Genomic DNA, 19,057 nt, shown 5'->3' on the forward strand with positions numbered 1-19,057 from the left:
GGCTGTCACCAATACATCTGCGGCTTCCGAGTCGTGAACGGTAATAGAATCACAGCAACAAATAATAAAGGGAATGAAATGGAAGCCAGCCACCGAAAAGGAGCTCTATCCATTATCCAAACCTGAAGGGTAATAGGTAAACAAGCCAACTGGGGTACGGGGAGGCGCGGACCTTTCCGGCACTGGAATAATAAACAGCCCAATTATAACCGCCGCACTCAGGTGTTTCAAAGAGAAGATGGGGGAAAGGATCAATGAAATTAATTTAACATAGTTACAGACTTTACATTTATTATGCTACGGGGGCTGGGGAAGTGCTCGCCAAGGAGCTGCCAGGTGAACCAGACCCGAGCATCACAGTTCAGTCACTGCAAGGCGCCCGGGAATGGGGTGGTATGGCCATGCCAGCCATGTTGTTTTGGGTGTGCAAAACATAAACAGTGCCCCCTGTTGGATCCTGGGGCTCGGCACCTATTGGCACCTTACCCATGCTCCACCCCCCTTACTCACTCGCATAGGAGCTACAGGTAACCTGACCCACAGATCTACGCATGTCAGACAGCCACACACAACAAGATCCAGTGGAAAGGGACCTGAGCTGGGCTTGGGAGATGTGGGTTCTACCCGTGACTCTGCTACTGATCTGCTGTGTCACCTTGGGCAAGTCACCTCCCACCAATTTCCCCTTCCCCTGTCCATCTAGCTAGGCTGTGGGCTCTTTGGAGCAGAGACTGTCTCTGACAATGGGGACGTAGAACACTGAGCACAATGGGGCCATGATCTTGGCTGGGCCAGTAGGGGTAATGATAGCGATGGGTTCTGACGGTGCACCAGGAAATAGAGATGCCAGTTCAGTGGGTTAGGAGGGCTCATGGCATGCTCTCACCCACAGCAACCAGCTCATTTTAAAATCACACCTGCGTGTGCGATTGCCACCATCTCTGCCAGCACACTAGGGACGGAGCTGGGGACCTGCAGAGCTAGGAGCATGAGCTGCTAAAGCTCCCTAGCTGGAGGCTGTAACAAACTGGATTGGCACAGAGCGGGACCTGTAACACACACTCAGCATTGGGCTTGTGTACATCCCCTGGCAGAGTCCCTCAAAGGCCTGTGGCAATTCACATCTACCTATCCAGGGTCAGGAGTGAGCTCTGCAGCCAGCTTGGAGGGGGAGCCTGGAAGTTGGGCAGGAGAGATTGTTGGCATGCAGCTGTCAGCTGAGGCTGGGAGGTGCAGGGGGTATTTCCCAGGAGTCCCCAGGCAGAACTTTGCAATGACTGACAGTGAAGCCACCCAAGGCCTTACGCCGGACCCAGTGCAAACTGGGAGAAAACTTTCAGTGACTTCTCTGCAGCTCTCCAGCTCAGACAGACTTATTCAGCGAACCTGCCGGCTCATTCCCTTTGCAGGGAGTCTCAGGGTGTTAATTAGTAAGACAGAAAACTTCAAGGTGTTTCCACATCCAGCCCATCTGAATAGATCCCAGGGAGAGGGCAACCCTGGGAATGGTGACTGGACCTTCGGTGAGCCAAGCTTCATTACTGACAGCAGCTCCTTCGGAAGCTATCCTGGACTTCAAGAAATAAAGGTTCCCTACTTCCAGCATTCCCCTTCATTGAAATCCCGTCCCCAGTCCATACTGCAGCAGTCACAGCGAGACGAGATTGTTTCGGGGGAACGGGAGGGAGAACTGCTGTCTGAGCACCCTGACATTTGGTGCCTAAACACTCTATCCGGGGTTTGCTTGGTGCATGCGTGTGTGCTGCTGGGGGACGAGGAGGAGGAGGAGGGAAAAGGTGATGGGGGAGCGCAACCAGTCATTTCAGGCAAGCTCCAGCGGAGCTGTCAGCAGAGCCCCGCAATCACGGCGGAGTTTTATTACGGAACGAGAGAATGCGAGGGGAAGGAGTGACAGATTTAAAATTAACTTGCCAAACTCCCTGTCAATATTATGACAATTCCCCACATCAGTTCAGTGACCCGGCGCGCTGCCTGACAATATTAACATAACTTTGTTGAAACGAAACCCTTCGCCGGGCCCTCCGCTTTGACGATGGCAGTGGGCAATTCTTTGCTGAAGATGGAAGCCCCTCACTCTCGCCGTGCTCTTTGATCAGCATTTCCCGCACAGGGCTCCCCCGTGCGGCTGCGCCCTCAGGCAAAAACGCTGTCCCGGTGAGACCACGTCAGCACAGGGGGAGCCAGCCTGCGCTTCGGGAGGCCCTTCTCCTGGGGAACGTTGCTGCCTGGTGCCCAAGGTTAACAGGCAGGTGAGGCAGAGCCGTTCCCACTTCTCCCTGAGCAAGCACACTAAGGTTTTTACCCCCATTCCCCATTCTTAGGGGCCCAGCCCCATTTCTCTTCCTGTTCGCTGTCCAAGCATCTCTCAATCACGAGTGGATTTTATCTTGCCAAGGACTCATCGCAACAACCTAAACTGCTTCAACCAGATTTTTTTTTTTTGCACTCACATCAATCAAATGGCCACAGAAATGTTTCCTTCTCCCCACCTCCAAAATGTGTCACTTCCTCCCCTAAACTGCACTGGCTACATCCCCACCACCCAAAGAATCCGCAACAGCCTGAGTTCACTGCCCCAGAGACAGGAGAGCAAGCGAGCAAGGGGCCCACCCCAACCTGGATCTGAGGGAGGAAGAAAAAAGAGACACAGCAGAAGATAAGGGAAAGAGAAATATCACATTTAGGGTCAACCGACTTGAGCAGGGTCTTTCCAATCCACTCCCCAGGGAGCGCTTTTCCTATGTGACAGTTACATGTTGGGCTGACATCCCATTCTCCACCTACCAAGAATATAGCAAGCAAAGCTCCCTCCATGAGCAGTAATTTGGGATTTCTGTCAACCAATTGCATAAAAGCAACCATTTGAAACTCCAAACAACTCTTAAACAAAAATCTTTGTTCCCTTGGGGCAAAGAGATGGCGCAAAACACAGACGGGACTGGCAAACAAGCCATTTGGAAGATAATCCCCCTGCAATTTGAGGACAACAATAGCTTTTGGTTGGGCCCCATTGCGACACAAAAACACTGTTAATCTAGCCTTTAGTGAGCTGGATTTGTTGCTAAGCCTCCCACCCAAACTGAGAGACATGTGTGGAATAGATACATATTTTTCTTGAATTAGGCTTATTTATGAATATTCCATAAATGTAACATTTTGGGTGGGAGGAAAGTGTGGTTTTGAATTCATTGCTCACAATCCCTTAGGGGAACTTCCAAGAGGGGAGCAAAGCGGACTGTTGGAGTGTGGTTAAAGAGCATTCATCTGCCGTCCTGGCATTCAGCCAAAGGGAAAGAAAGGAGGAAGGGAAACACATTGTAAGTGGGTCACTTTAGGGCACTGCCCTCGCTCTTTCAAACGCTCACAGCAAGGCTCCTGGAAGGCTGAGGGAGGCTCAATATGCCCCCCTGCAATCCATGTGTGTTACTTTAAATGAAGAGCACAAAGCTGGAAATCAGGAGTCCAGCAGGTGTCAGGAGCGAAGTGAGAGGCAACCGGCAGGTGAAGGAACTCTGTGACAGCTCAGCCACTGGACAGGACTCTGTGCCCTTCCCACCCCTGAGCTGTAGACAGAGCTCTTTGGGAAATTATTTTTTCCCTCCCATATGAAAAAAAAAAAGGGTATTTGGGGTTTTGGATTTTGGGCTTTCAATTGAAAATGCCCAGGTTTTGTCAAAAAAAAAAAAAAAAGGAATATTTGCATCCAAAATACAGTAAAAGCTGTGTTATCCGGCCCTGGACCAACTGGAAAGCTCTATAAACTGGCATTTCTGATCTTCATTGAAAATCTGGTTTACAGTCTGGTAGGCTCCCTACCTGGCCATATGTCCCTGCTGCTTCTAGGTGGAGGCATGGCTAGGCGGTTCTGCACGCTGCCCTTGCCCCACCCTGCCCCGAGCGCTGGCTCCGCAGGTCCGTTTGGCGGGAACCGCAGCCAATAGGAGCTGCGGGGTCAGGGCCCGCATGTGGAGGCCAGGTGCAAATCCACCTGGCCGCGCTTCCGCCTAGGAACAGCAGAGACATTTCGCCACTTGTGGGAGCCACCCAGATCCAGCACCCCGCAACCCCTCCTGCGCCCCAACCCCATGCCCTGAGCCCCCTCCCACACCCAAACTTCCTCCCTCTTAGTTAACTGGAATTTTTGGCTTACCTGCGGCCCCTCCCCCCCATTCCCTCAACATGCCGGATAACAAAGCTTTTACTGTATTTTGCTCCACAAAAGAGGTCATTGTTGACATCAAGTTTTCAACCCCCAAACGTCATCCAGCTGTACTCATAAGCTCTTTGGGGCAGGAACCTCATCTTCTAACTTGTCTGTTAAGTGCTGTGCACACCCACAGGGCTATGCAATGACACACAGTAATAATTAATGAATGATAGCCCAGCTATGCAATGAATGAGCTATGTGCAGGGTTGTTAGCTGTTTCTCTCCACTGTCCATGAACTGGAAGGTGGCATTCAAGGATGTTGGGACAGGGACAGATGCTCATCACAATGGCACACACAGTGAGGGTGACATAATAATTCCTGTGGGGTAAGATATGCCTGCTGCTCCTAAGAGTTGGATGATGTGAGCTGCTCAGCTGATGCTCACACATTAGCTTACCCACCGCTGATGTACATGAACAGGACATATCCTCAGCGGCTAGGTGAACGGGGAAGCGGATGTGCAGGCAAGAGAGCTTGTAACACGGTGATACTAAGGGACAGGGCTAAGATCTCAGGAATAATCTAATTCACCTGCTCCAGCCGGGTGGGTAATCCTACCAAATCCTTTACCTGTTCTAGTTCTAAAGGGGGCCACTTTACATCCCAGTCCTTCAGCGCCATATGAGGAGCCTGCCCGTACTCCCGCACAGCCCCTCATCTCATGCTGCACGTTGGATGGAAAGGCATATCCAGCAACTAACGGGCAGGGCCTACTGCCAAGCACTGGGTGGCAGTGGGACACTCCAACACTTACCACCAGACCTTGAAACTGGGACTAATGGGGACATCCAGACTAAGACGTGAAGGACAAAGTTTCTAGCTGCACGACGCCTTCCCCCAACACTGGGCTGCCATGATAAGTGGATGGAGACTATACTCTTTATTAAGGACACTGAAGAGATGACAACATGAGAAGTGGGGAGCATTGAAAGGACTGTTACATCTCCATAACTAAGGGATCCCAGCCACGATAAATGCCTTTAAAATACTCAGCCCTTTGTTCCGATAGCAGGTTCTTGCTCCTACTTTGCTGAAACAGGTTTTTAATCCCTGGTATTAGGCAGTTTCCTGCTATGTTTCAAATGCACCAAATTAAGGGCTTCTTGAACAGCTGGCGCCTTAATGCTCAGAGAGGTTCTTGAATATATATGAAAATCAGAGGCAAATTACATCTTTTAGTTAATAATTTCTTCTCCATTAACCTCCTTTCCGGCCCTTGTTAGAGGATGATGTAATGGTGTTTTGACACCATAACCCTCCACAGAGAACAGGCAGAGGAACTCCAGGGGAGGGGGCTGAATAAATTTGTGTGCGGGCGGGCAGGGGCCTCCCATTTTTAGCCAATATTCTCAGAACAAACAGTCTCATTTTGAATAGGCAACAAAGCCAGCGCCGGCCTCCCCACCCCAGGGAACAATCTCTAAAGCCCAAGACCCTGGTATCCTGGGCGCTGAAAACGCTGCACGTTATACCGAGTCACGGATGTTAGCTAGTAGTATAGATGTGCGCAGGAAAGAGGATAGCAGGACTCCCGCCCGCCTTTCCCCAGGCATTCATCCCTTCCGGGTGCTACCTCTCTTCTCCGTTCTCAGAGGATCCTGCAATCCCTCCTCTCCTATTCAGCCACCACAGCTGCCAGCTCTCCCGCCCCTCCGGCACTGCTTTCACCCCAGAGCTGTTCTGTCCCTGTCCTATACAGCGGCTGGGCTCAGAGCCAGATCCTCCGCCAGTCTAACTGTCATAACTCTGCTGGTTTCAATGAGGCCATGATGATTTTCACCAGCTGAGGACCTGGCTCCTTGCATGCAAGGCACAAGGCCAATTTTTGTCCTGATTTGGATCAGCTAATCTCCCCTCGTTATAGCCCATGTAGATTGTGTAGGAGCTCTCTCGGTGATGCCAGTGGGGCTGGAAACCCACAACTCACATGCCCAAGAGGCAGACAGAGTTTAAGGCCACCTCGTCTGACCTCCTGTCTATAACCCAATAGTTCAGGTTAGACTAACGCATTCCGCTGCTCAGGAGACTGAACCGGTGTGGGCCACAGGCAGAGAACAGGAGCAAGCCAGGTGTCCCCAGGGCCTCTGCAACGCCAGGGAAATGAGCTCAAAGAGACATAAACTTGTGCGAGGTCTCACGGAGCTCGGGTGCTAAATCTAGAAGGGAGCCGTGGCAGCGGGAGAGGCTAGCTGTCCCGAGTGCGTACCCGTCGGAGACGCTAGGTCCGTACACAGGGTGTCTAGCCCTTCCTGCCACTCGCACTGCCACAGCTACCTTCCGGTTTTCGCACCCGAGCTCCATGAGACCTAGCACAAGTTACGTCTCCTTGAGCTGGGAATTACAACCCCCGGCTGGAAGGGCAGACATACCCTAAGGAAGAAGCTTTCCTGTGCCACCTCAGAGCACTCACCCTCCCTGTCCGTGGTCCTGTCTCCATCTGTGGCCAAGCCTGATGCTTCAGAAGAAGGCCACCCCCTCCCGCCCAGAATACATCTTTCCTGACCCCAGTAAGCAACTCTCTGAAGCCCTGACGCAATGAGATTCGATTGCAGTCATTGTCTCAATGCAGAGCTGCGAGCATTACAAAGGGGAGTGCACAGAATTCTGTGCAGGTTTCACATCAGATGGGGAAAGTGTGTTTATGGTCTCACCTCCCACCGGCATCCTTCCTTCGCCTGGGAACCTCCAGCTGAATCTCGGCCTGGTAGCTAGAGCTACCGGAACCAGCTGAGGTATTTCAGACTCTCCACTGGTCAGTGGCTTTTTGGACTCTGACACCTGGAAGTTTTGGGAGGCAGGTGTCATACACTGGGGGGAGGGGACAGGTGGTCCCCTCAGATGACTGGGAGAACTTCAGCTGCAGCACACAAATCCTGGCATGTCTCAGCAGGTGCAAGCAAATAAACCACACTCCTTGGAGTCCAGGGCCATGAAAGTGGCACAGATCTGGATTGAGGTAGAAGGCACCTGCTGATGAAGACCGAGTGGAGAAGGGGGAATTTCACCCAGTGGCATCACTCACCATGCAACAGTATGAAGGGGAAAATCCCCAATGGTGTTGGGGCTAAGTGGAGTGCTTAGGAGAGTGTGGTGGAAACTCCAGCCATAAATGGAAAATATTACATAGGCAAAACTGTCGGGGGAGGGGGGCTTCCACCTTGCTATCGCAGAGGGCCTGACACACCCAGAACAGCAAGGTGCACCCTCTTTGGTTGAGAGATCAGCTCACGGTACACCAGGCATGCCCTTATGATTTGGATTTGGGCGTGACTACTGGCCCACGGGAGAAGGGAGCCAAATCGGGTCTCCCCGTCCAGCCCTCCAGCCGGGGGGACAAACTGGGTTGGGCATGATGCTGAATCAGCACTGGACCAGGAAGAGTCTCTTAGCACAAAGCCCCGAGGCTTCGTGGTCTCTTGCACTGCTTGGGCCCAAAGCCAGCTGGCCACCAAAGCCAGGAATGAAGTGAAGCGTCTCCCAAACGAAAATGGAGTTATAAAATCTTGCGGGATTTATGGCTGGTATTTAGCCTGGAAGATGGTTTCTCGCCTGCTTTTTAATCCCCACACCAACTGGAAGCACCTGGCAGGGTCAGATAAAGGAAGCCCCGGTGCTGTCTAGGGCCAGTATAGACCGAGTGGCTCAAACACACTGAATGGGGTCGGGGGATGGGAGGGAGGAAGCGCTCCCCCCAAGGATTCATGTTTGTTTTTTTATTTTAAAGCATCTTTCCTCTGAGAACCAGAATCCATCCTAGCTGCAGTAGCGGCAAAGGAAGAAACCCGTCTGCCTTGGAGTCCCTGAGCCCTGCGTTTCCTTTGATGCTGCAATAACAGCCCCCTCAATCAGGCTGCTGTCTGGGCAAGGAGAAGGCTGCCTTTAAACAAATCCCTCAGCCCTAGCGCAGTGCAAGGAAAGGCCACACTATTACAGGAGCGGGAGAGGAAATTAAAGCCCCAACAAGAGGCGGCTTGGAGCCCAGAAGACAGCAGCAGAGGCGGGAGCTGGTTAGGATGCAGGGAGGGCTTATGTGAGATTGCAGCCATCGCACAAGGGGCTCTTTAGGCGGGCAGGTTTCATGAAACTCCCAGTCCTGCTTGGCCATCAGGAAACAAAGCGCATGGCAAAGATTTCCAATCTGCATTCCTGTCTCTGTTCAAAAGGCCCCACCAAGGGTTGCCACAAGGGGAGGGGAACTGAAGAAGGCGGCCCTAGGAAAACTGTCTCCACACACAGTCAGTTCTCACTTCCGGCAAAGGCTGCTGATCTACAGAGGCCAAAGCGTGCACTGCTGAGAACCCCCGAGTGCTTGGTTTGCCAATGCTTTCTGGGTGCAGAAAGGAGCAGAGCAGCTCCTTGTCGGTCATACTGGTTCTACAGACCCCATCGTCATAGCAAAGGGTCAGAATTCAGCACCAATACATCACTGGGGAGATTTTACAAACGACTGGAGAAAGCCGCAGGGCTGGACTGTAAGAGATGAAGACCACTCGCAACTCGGACTGACGTCCATGGCAGCTGTGCAGCCTCAGGGCTTTAGAAGAATGAGGCCACTGGAGAACACTTTGTGTAGAACAACCCTGCATCAGACCCTGCAGTGGTCGGGCGGAATGTGGAGTCACTCCTCAGTTGATACACATCGGCATAGATCCTTTGAAGTCAATGGGGCTAAGCTGGTTTACACCAGCTGAAATTCTGGCCCCGCTATTTGACATACCTCAGACAGAAACAACCTCTCAGCTCTTTCCCCTCCTCTATTTACTTTGTGTTGCCCCCAGCTCTTGTATGTCAATGTTACAAGACACAGCTCTTGACAGCTAAGCTTCCCACCACCCTCACCTTTGACACCCCCCCTTCCGACCTGCAATATCATCAGGGTACATCTTGCAAATCTACCATGTTACCTGACCCAGCTAGGGGATGGGGCAGTACCTGAAGGTCATCTGGAACACCTGGCCTTGGTTGACATGCTGGGTCCTGTTGTTGTACCCGTGCAGCATCTCGCCAAAGAGGGTGTCGTTGAATTTGGTGTCTGGCTTCAAGCACTTGGGGCCCTCACAGATGTCAGACAACATGAGGCAGGATTTGCCATCTGGAGCCAGTTTGTATTCCTCGACACAGCTGGGAAACAACACAAACTAGGTCAGAGAGAAAGACAGAGCCACATGCATGCAATACCCAACCCGCAAACAGGGCTTGTAGTGACATGAACCCTGCTGTAGAAAGACTCTTCTCAAGATAGGAGAGTCAGGGTGATGCACACAATCGAAGTAGAACAAGCCAGCTGACTGTAAGGCACTCCATGAGGATCTGGGGAACCAGGGTGCAGCAAACTACTCCAGGGAGTCACATCACTTAAAACCTGCACCGGGTGGGTGCACTGGGCCTGGAGAGCCAACAAAGTATTAGCTCCAGGCTTGGCACTCAAAACCTAGGCTGGGGAGAGCTCCTGGAGACTAACAGCTGAGGCCTGAGAGTTACCAATGCTTGTTATTCTTGCAGCTTCAGTAACAGCTTTCTTCAGCACCACGGACAGCTGCAGCAGGGCTGACATCCACATTGGCTGCCAGCCGCATCTGGTGCCAGCAGTGCGTATTCTGGGCCTCCCTGTGGGTAGGCCTGGCAGCGTAGAAATGCCAGTACCAGGGTCACAAGGCAAATGTTCTTGCTGCCTCGGTCAGGTGGCAGGGGAAAGAGAATTCAGCTCAAACATGCTTTCCTTCCCAAGGGAGCCAGTCCCCATCTACCAGGGCAGATGCTCACAAATCCATGGGAATGACGCCCTGTGCCTGATGGCAGAATTGGGCGCCAATGCATATTGTCTATTTAGCTGCTTTATTTTACACATTCCCTCCCAATACTAGTACAAACACCCACGCCAACGTCCCCCCAGCCAACAGCACAAGTAAGCCAGAGACACTGCCCCTGTTTTTATTTAGCTGTTCTGTCCCCAGAGATGTGAATCCAAGGTTTTTTGTTCCTCTCTCCCACTGTTAATTTCCAGGGCTTCTACAAAACTTTGCAGCTCTAGTTGGCAAAACTCTTCGCAAAGAAGGAAAGTATCATCATCCTTGTTTTATAGATGGGGAAACCAAGGCACGGAAAGGGTGAGGTGACTTGCCCCCAAGTTACACAGGGATTCCTGTTGTGCAGCCAGAAATAAAAAACAACTCTCTGAATTTCTGCTCCCACAAGACATGAAGGATGATTTTGTGGAGGAGTCACTGAACTGGGGCCAGGAGATCTGCATTCAATCCCCAGCTCTGCCACAAACTCCACATCACCTTGAGCAAGTCAGTCATCTCTCTGCGCCTCAGTTTCCCAGCTGTAAAATGGGGATAATAGTGCTGTCTTTCTTCCACCCTTTTTTGGCCTTTCTTGTTTATACTACAGGCTAGGGCCTACCGGTCACTTTTTGTACAGCACCTAGCACTGTGGGGCCCTGGAGGTGTAGTTATAACACAAATATGACTTTACCCTGTACTCATCACCATGGTATTTGCTTGGCCCAGCTGAACTAGTTTTGCTGGCCTTCCCCGTGTACGTAACACATTCTGTTGGAATGCAGAGCCTGGCTGTTTATCCCCTTCCCTGCCGAACCTGCCCCGCTTCCCAAAACTCCTGCATAGCAGCTGCGGAAGCTGGGTGTTTTCTCTTTCTAACACAATCATTCCAAGTAGCAAAGCAATAAAGAAAGGGGAAAAAAATAAAAGGAAAGAAACTGGCTGAGAAAGCTGGGTCCCCTGAGAGCTGTGAATAGCTGGGGCTCAGCGAGATCTCTGCCGTCTGAGCACCTGGATGTGTCAGGAGCAGACAGATGTTCCTCGGAGTTACTTTTAGGAATTTTTTTCTTCACTTCACGAACTGTGACTCACATTTCCTTGAAGGTCAAAGTGCTTTTCTGACTGGCGGCAGCAACCAGGCAAGAGGCGGAATGTGTCTGGGAAGCTTGGGGGAGCCTGTTATATAACCTCTATGCTCCCTTTTCTGCCTGCCAGAGCTGGTGGAGAACTCCACTTTGGGACCCTAATGCACAGGGGATATTGGAAACATCCCCGTTTGATTGTGATCAGCCAGGCTCCTGCTGCTGGCTGATAGGTCCCCTAGGTGCTTACAGGAAGAATGGTGGACATTGTGAGGCCACTTTTCCCTGGGCACTGAGAGGAAAAGAGATTTGTGCTGTCTGAGCAGGGCCAGAGGAAGGTGGTGATAGACCAGGCTGCGCACATACACTCTGGGCCTGTCCTGCCAGTCCCTCTCCATCTGACGTGACTTCAGGGCAGTGACGCATGAAGGCTTTGTGTGTAATGCAGCTTATGGCCTGAAAGCAGCATTCTCCAGATAAGCAGCACTGGGGGAGAGGGGATTCACCAGCTCCCTGCCTGTAGATTCTGGCTGGACCCCAGAAGCACAGGTGCTGGGAGAAATCCCCCCCCCGCCCCTTTCCAACACACACACACACACACAAACCCCAGGCTCTCTCCCTCCATCCAAACAAACCCAAACCGGAACAGTGGCTATTATAAACTCAGGAAGGTGCAGCCACTCTGCCTTTACCAAGCACAACACTCCCCCCCCCCACCCCTGGCTGGAAGGGCAGTGATGTCTGCAAATGCCTAACAGGGCAGGCGTCCATCAATGCTCCCTGCAGTTTTTTTTCTAGTTAGGGACATGGCTTTCCTGTTCCTCAGTGCCCTCTTACTCTCCACCACCCACCAGTTTTAGCCAGATGCCGCATTTCTCCCTCTACTCTGTGCCTCTGCATCTGCTGATGGGGTATCCTGCTACTTTCCCACTTGCCTGGGAGCCATTTGGCCTTTGCCTTGAGCCAGGCTGGGTACTGAGATGCCTCAGAGTCCCTGCCTCTGGAACCTCACTGTCACCAAGGCTGGGCATGGGTAATGGCTTTTACTCTCGCGCTGTGACTGTCCCCTCTCCCATGTAAGAGTTTGCTGTCAGCCCAGAGGCCCTTCTCATTCCTCCTTGCGTGTCAGCCTGCAGTCATGTATATTAGGGAACGGTGGCATGTAGGCACTCAGATGCCATAGCGCTAAGTGCAGGATGAACGGATGCACCCCTCCATTTCAGTGCATTCTGCTGTAAATCCTTCTTCCTCTGCACTTTTTTGCTACCCTCCAGGGGACGACTGGGCCCAGATGTTTCATTCACTAAATGGCTTCTTGCTCCCTTCCCTCACCTTCCCATTACCACCTCTTCCCCTGTAGCTAGAAGGTCTGAAGTAGGTTAATGCATGTGCTCACAATTATGTGGAAATGCAGATATGCATTAGCAAAGGTGCAGCCAATAATCTTACTTTATTATTTATTTATTGTGTGATGTTATGATTTGTCTTTCTTTCTTTCTCTCTATGTTCTTGATTTCTTTACAAAGGGATGCAATCTGCCCCGCCCCTAAACCAGGGCACTGCATAGGGCGGCTTGTGTGATGGATGGCTATTTTTGCAGCCGTGCCGCATAAAGCCAGATAATCACAGAGCTCCCTTTGGAGCATTCTGTAGTTGGGGAGATTTTCCTTAGAGAAAATGCTCAATCACATCGGATTCTAGGATCCTGGCCAAGCTCTGGGATGAAACTCTATTTAAAGAGAGGCACAGCAAAACCACAACAACCCGACACAAAATAGTTTGGGATTTATATAACAAGACATGGACTGACTTGTACAGTCCTTTTCTCTTTCTCTCTCACACAGACTCCAGTAGGAGAGAGAACTGTCCGTCTGCACACAGATCATTCCCACGTGCTTAGACTGCAGGCCAGCAGGCACGTACATTCACCATCAAAAACTGCATGTGTATGCGATCGCAACTTGTTGACCCCATGTGAATAATCTTTCCCCCCATGGGGGCACGCAGCACATACAGTGGCTCATTTATTTTCACAGATGCATACTGGGTCATCAAGCTCTTGCATGGATGTGCAGCTACAACAGAATTATGCTTCCACACATGCATACACACAGGCCACTTCCACCATTGCTCTCAGCTAATAAACTTCTCTACTGCCTCCATGCCAGACAGGTCCAACCACGCAGGCAGAGAGACATGCGAGTACAGACGCAGACATGGCTCAGAGGAATCCAGGGGGAGGGAAGAGGGCGGAGGAGGAACCAGCTGCTCAAGTCTTCCATTCAAGCTGCAGAACCCCTTTGACACAATGGTTCCAGGAGACTCACCCGCAGAACATGAAGATGGCGCTGGAGGAAGGGTCATATGGCAGGGGAAGGGTCTGCTGGAGGCACAGCTGCTCACAGCCACCATTGAAGCCATCCGAACAGTCGATCCCCTTGGAATAGTCGTAGCAGCCAGTGCCGTCCTTCATGGGCCTCAGCTCCTGTGGGCACTGCAGAGAGAGGGGACATGTTAAGGCGAGTGGGATGCTTCACCCTGCTGGTTCCCAGGGCTGGGGGCGTTTTCCCTGTAGGAGGTGACGGTGTGACCACTGGAGGTAAGCCAGTGCCAGGGACGCAGCTCCCTGCTGTGAGTTAGCTCTCCGCCCTGGGAAGCCACATTCATTCCTAGTGGAAGCAGGCTCCACTCCAGCGAAGTGGACGGCGTTATACTGGTGAACTCAGGTCTGTTGTCAGCATTAACAGAGGACACACGAAAACCCGACCTCAGGTCTCCACAGGTGCAAGTTCACCTGGGGAGCCGGTGTGGACTGGGACGAGCACCGGATTGGGACGTAGGAGAGCTGAGTTCTACTCCAGGCTCTGCCCCTGGCCTGTTTCCCTGCTCTGTGCCTCAGGCAAATGGTGCTAATGATACTGACCCCCTTGGCAAAGGGCTTTGGGATCTTCTGGTGAAAAGAGCCATTGCAAGGATCTTCACGGCACACCCCACTCAGAGCCTGCTGCAGAGCCCCACCTACCTCTCTCCCTGGAGTCCTTTACCCGGGCAGCGTCTGTGCGCTAGGGAATGGCAACGCGTGACGCTGAATGGGAAGCACAGACTATGGAAGGCATCCCAAGTAAATGGACTCCTGTGGGTTTGATCCTGGCCCTCCTGGAGTCAGTGGGGATTTTGGCTGGGTATCGGTCATTTGTTTAAGCCTGCCGATGCATTTTATTCATGGTTGGGGATCTCAACCCCCCCCCCGGACCCCCCATTTAAAATCATTCCCAAAAAGCAGCCCAGTGCCTCTTTGAAGTAGGCAGGTGAGGCTCGGCAGCAGTTCTCAGCAGGGGGCAGCCTTCCTGGCTGACAATGAAGCAGGCAACTGCAGAAGGACAGATCCTCACCGAAGCCAGCAGAGCCGGGCCACTTTGCACAAGCAAGGGATCCAGCTCTGCTCCGGGTTTTAATTTCAATTCTCCAGCTGGCTTTCCCTGTCCCAAAAGATTAAAAACAGCAGGCACCTAATGCCATCAATCATCTGCCACCCTGATTAAAGTGCTTTCCGTGTCCACCTTTGCTATTTATTTATTTTCTTTTATCCAAAACCAGGACAAAAAAAAAAAACACAAAAACCAACCTAAAACACAACAAAAGGACCAGTCCTCGGAAAAAATAAATCTCACCTAGGAACAGCTCACAATTAAAAATGCATTACTGAGTTCTTGAAGATGAGTTAGCTCAGAGCCTGCCCATGTAGCAGTGAAGGCAGGTTATAAATGGCCTCTGTCAAGCAGAAGAAAGGTTATAAAACTGCTATATTTTGTGCTTAAAAAAGAAAATCAATTTTCTGTGCGAGCAAAATGCCATACATGTAATAAAAGTCCAGGAGATCCCTCCTCCCGAGCTGGCTACCCAGCCAGGTGCCGCTCCAGACCCAAGCTGCCAGGTCTGATGGATGCCTGGGCATCAGGCCATTAGCTGTACGATGACAGCTGAACTCTGGCTGCTCACGGTGCAAAGCCACAAAGGCCCAGGATAGTCCTGTAGCTTCTCAGCTGGAAAGCTCCTGTCACCTGCCTCAGTCCCTCCCCTCTGCTGCGCTAGCTCCTTAAAATAAAACTTAATTCATTTGAGTGATTGCTGTCATTCCCGCAGGCGGTGCAGCCTCCCTGTAGGGCAAATGCAGATGCAACAGGCAGTGAGCTCCCGAAGGCCACTTCTTCCTCTCCAGCTGAGCTGCGAACTAGGTGGAATGGACCATGAGAGCCTGGGATCCTCGGTTCAGCCATTGGAGCACGGGCCGTGCAAAGGAACAAGGAACAGCAGGAGAGGCAGAAGGCTTCTCTGTCCAGAAGAGACGGGCAAGGGAATGACGACACCTCTTTTCACAGGACAGGGAGAGTGAGGGCATGTCTAGCCATGGGGAAAGGGCCAGGACTGGCCACACTGGAGACCGAAGCTTCTGATACCCATAAGTAAGACTAAGATTTTGTCATGGTTATTTTTATGAAAGTCACGGACACGTCATGGGCAATAAACAAAAATTCATGGAAGCTGTGACCTATCTGTGACTTTTGCTGCTGCGGCTCCCTGGTTTCCCCCACCACCTTGGTGGCTCTGCAGGGTTCCCCCTTCCCCCCACAGCAGCCAGGAGCTGCAGGGTGACCATATTTCCCAAAGAGAAAACGGAACTCCCCCCCCCAACCGCTCGCCCGAGACGTCCCTCTCTCCCCACATGAGGCTGTTGCCTGTCACTGGAACCCTGAGGAGGGCCCCCTCGGGAGTCTGCCACCTGTGGCTGGAACGTTGCAGGGGAACCCTGTCACTTGTCGCTGCTGTCGCCCATTGCTGGAACCCTGCCAGGGCCCCACTGGCTGTCAGCTGGAGTCCTGCAGCCCCTGGGGCTGAAGCAGAGAATGTCAGGAGGTCTCTGGAAATCGGAAATCGCAGATTTTGTGACCTCCGAGTCTCACCCATAAGGCATCAGAGGAGGTTGCAGCAACCTGCGGCAAGCTTTTTCAGTTCATACTCCCAGCATGGATATAAAGAGGGGACAGATGCCTCTCGCGCGTGTTACATTTTATTGCTAAACACTCTGGACAAATAAGGCTCAGAATAATTGTGGCTGTATAGATACAAGCCACATTTCTAGTCTGTGCGCCGATCAATGGAAGAGCAACAGGAGCTGTGCAAACAGGCAGAAACAAAAGGGGAAAAGATTCATTGACTTCAGTAATGGTCAAAGTTTCTCCTTGCTGCCCTGGCTTCAATCTCTGCACTGACTTTGCTCTTCAGCCACTGATGAGCATGGACAGCACCCTGTGTAGCTGAAACAGAGATGCCTCTCGTTCCAAGGGGTCGGACCATAACAACAGGGCTTCCGCTGAGGTGAATGAGGATCCTTCCATTGACTTCCAGGGGAACTGGCGGGGCTCCTGCTTTAGGGTCACACCCATAGATTCTGTTGACTTTGGCCTGGCCTAAACTTACAATTTAGGTCAATATAACTCTGGAGCTTTGGGTATGAAAATCCAGACCAACCTAACCCCCAGTATAGACACAGCTAGGTTGATGGAAGAGTGATGCTTCCATTGGCCTAACTAGGATGGTTTGAGGAGCTGGCATTCCTACAGGGATGGAAAAGCCCCTTCAGTCACTGTGTGTTGTATCTAGAGTATAGGGTAATGCTGATACAGATACAGCTCTGCAGCTATGCTGCTTAGACCATGCAGTATAGACATGGCCTGATTCAGGAGCTGCAAGTTGGCTTTAAGAAAGACAGTATCATGGAGAGATGGGAGCACCCTTTTCTGTCTCTGGCGGAAGAGGCTGGCACCCTGTGGTAGCTCAGAGTGGATTGGACTGATGGAGACTCACCCCGGAGCGTTCTCCGTGGTTCGTAGCCACGTTCTGGTAGAGGTTTGCCCCTTGGAATACTTCCCCAACTTGATTTTCAATCATCAGGAAGCGTGCTTTGTTTCTGTTTGTAATTATGCATTGCAATGTGCATTAAATACTGAACGCAAATTGCTCCAGCGTGAAATTTGCAAAAGAGAGTCCCCTTCCCTCACCTCCACGCCCCCATCTCCAGGGAAGTAACTCACAAGCCAGCTGTTGCACTGCAGCAGAGAGTACCCCTGGGGAAGAAGATCTCCTTGACACTGCACAAATACTGGGGGGTTCCCTGGCAGGGTCAGAGGCATAACAAGCCCTCCTCGGAGCACACAGTGAGATGGGCAACAGCCAAAGGGAGCCAGTCAGCTTTGCAATTAGCAACAGGCTGTTTAAAAGACAGACACACAGACATGGAGGCAACAATAAATTCAAGCCTGAGGGCTGGGGGGATGGGAATCTTGGCTGTACTTTGTACTTCAATTTAAACCTTTCCCTATGTAGCAAACTGCTTAGCATGTGGGCATGTTCAGTCTTTGGGCTTATCTACATTTGAAATGCTACAGCAGCACAGCTGCTGTGCAGACATTCCCCACAGCAGTGGGAAGGGTTCTCCCAGAGGCCCAGGTAATCCACGTCCTGAAGAGGCAGTAGCTAGGCCGATGGAAGAATTCTTCCACCAGCCTAGCGCTGTCTACACTGGGGGTTAGGTCGGCTTAACTACGTAGCTGAGGGGTGTGGATTTTTCACAGCCCTGAGCAATGCAGCTGGGCTGACCTAACTCTTTAGTGTACACCAGACCTGTCCCTGAAAGTGTTTCGGAGTCACTTGCAAAGTCTAGGAGCCTCAGAGCTCAGCAGGAGGGGTCTGAGAGCAACGTCAGTTCTGAACCCTGATTGGATGCAGCAAGTTAGGGAGAGGCAGCTGCAAGGAGCTCCCCTTCCTTGTATTATGATGGTTCGTCCACAGGGACTGGACCTGGTTCCTCTGGATCTAAACACATGAGACGCTGTTGCTTGAGCTAACGGACCAACTCCTCCACCTTGGAGGGGATAGAAGAATCATAAACCTCTCCACTTACAGAGGGTCAAAAAGCCACAAAGGGTTAATGTGGGTTAACACAGGGGGCGGGACACCATTAGTCTCTGGGCTCAAGATTGCTCAAGGACCATGAGGGTCAAATCTTCAGCAGGTGTAAATACACTGACTTCAAGGGAGACACACCAATTTATAGCAACTGAGGCTCTGGCCCGAATCTACCAAGCAGGGACCAGCAGGGAGGGGACCATGGAGCTGGCCAGGATAATGCACCTGGGTTTCCAGAATGCCTCATGGAGACCCCTACTCAGGGCCTAAGTGCTGTAATTTCAGCTTTGCATGGTCTCCGGGCAGGCAGTGCTCAAGAAGCTTGGTCTCTTGATCTCCATCCAGCGAGATCACAAGGGTCAGGCTGGCAATCGATACAGGGAATGTGTTGGTATATTCTATTCAGGGAGAGGGCAGGCTCGTAGTGTAGCAACCTTCCACGTGCCAGACGGCAGCATACGCATGGATCTCTGTTGCTGTCTTATTTTTAAAATTAGCTTTTTATATTTACCTCTTGTTCTCTGCCTGTGGTAGGCAATAGTTTAGTCTCCTGAGGGCTGTCATGCTTTGATTTAATTCTAGTTGGCTGGCTTGGTGTGGGGGTGGCTGTGTGGTGTGTTGTGGCCTGTTGTATACAGGAGGTCTACCTGGGTGAGTGGGGGGTCCCTTCTGGCCTTAAACCTGATGACCTCAAATGCATTTAGTCATTGTATCATGGATTTCCAGGGAAAGTAGGTGGGTGTTTCTCTGCAGTCAACAGGGCACTTAGCACCTCCCAGGATCATGCCCTCATAACTGTACTTTATCTTCCTTGATAGAGGAATGGAACTTTGTTGCTTGCCTGTCACCAATAAAAACACTGCAGCTGATTGAATTTGCCCTTACCCCAAAACTGTCCTTACCCAGCAGTTCTATGGGAAGAGCAGCTGTGGACCATAAATTATGTGTCCACAGGTTGTATTTAGACACCTCTGTGCACAGGATAAGCTGCTCTGG

The 19,057-nt window shown here is 51.6% G+C and overlaps 1 protein-coding gene across 3 annotated transcripts in view; it reads right to left on the reverse strand.

The window, feature by feature from the left end:
• ASTN2 (astrotactin 2) overlaps positions 1-19,057 on the reverse strand; it is a 602,974-nt gene that overhangs the window by 244,578 nt on the left and 339,339 nt on the right. For all 3 annotated transcript variants that reach the window (XM_073314892.1, XM_073314893.1, XM_073314894.1), the window contains 2 exons: positions 13,423-13,589; positions 9,163-9,351 (listed from right to left, as the gene is read on the reverse strand). In XM_073314892.1, the coding sequence (XP_073170993.1) occupies positions 9,163-9,351; positions 13,423-13,589 (356 nt within the window). The remainder of the gene's footprint in view (positions 1-9,162; positions 9,352-13,422; positions 13,590-19,057) is intronic.

The sequence above is a fragment of the Lepidochelys kempii genome, chromosome 16, assembly GCF_965140265.1.
Source record: "Lepidochelys kempii isolate rLepKem1 chromosome 16, rLepKem1.hap2, whole genome shotgun sequence".
Classification (NCBI taxonomy): domain Eukaryota; kingdom Metazoa; phylum Chordata; order Testudines; family Cheloniidae; genus Lepidochelys; species Lepidochelys kempii.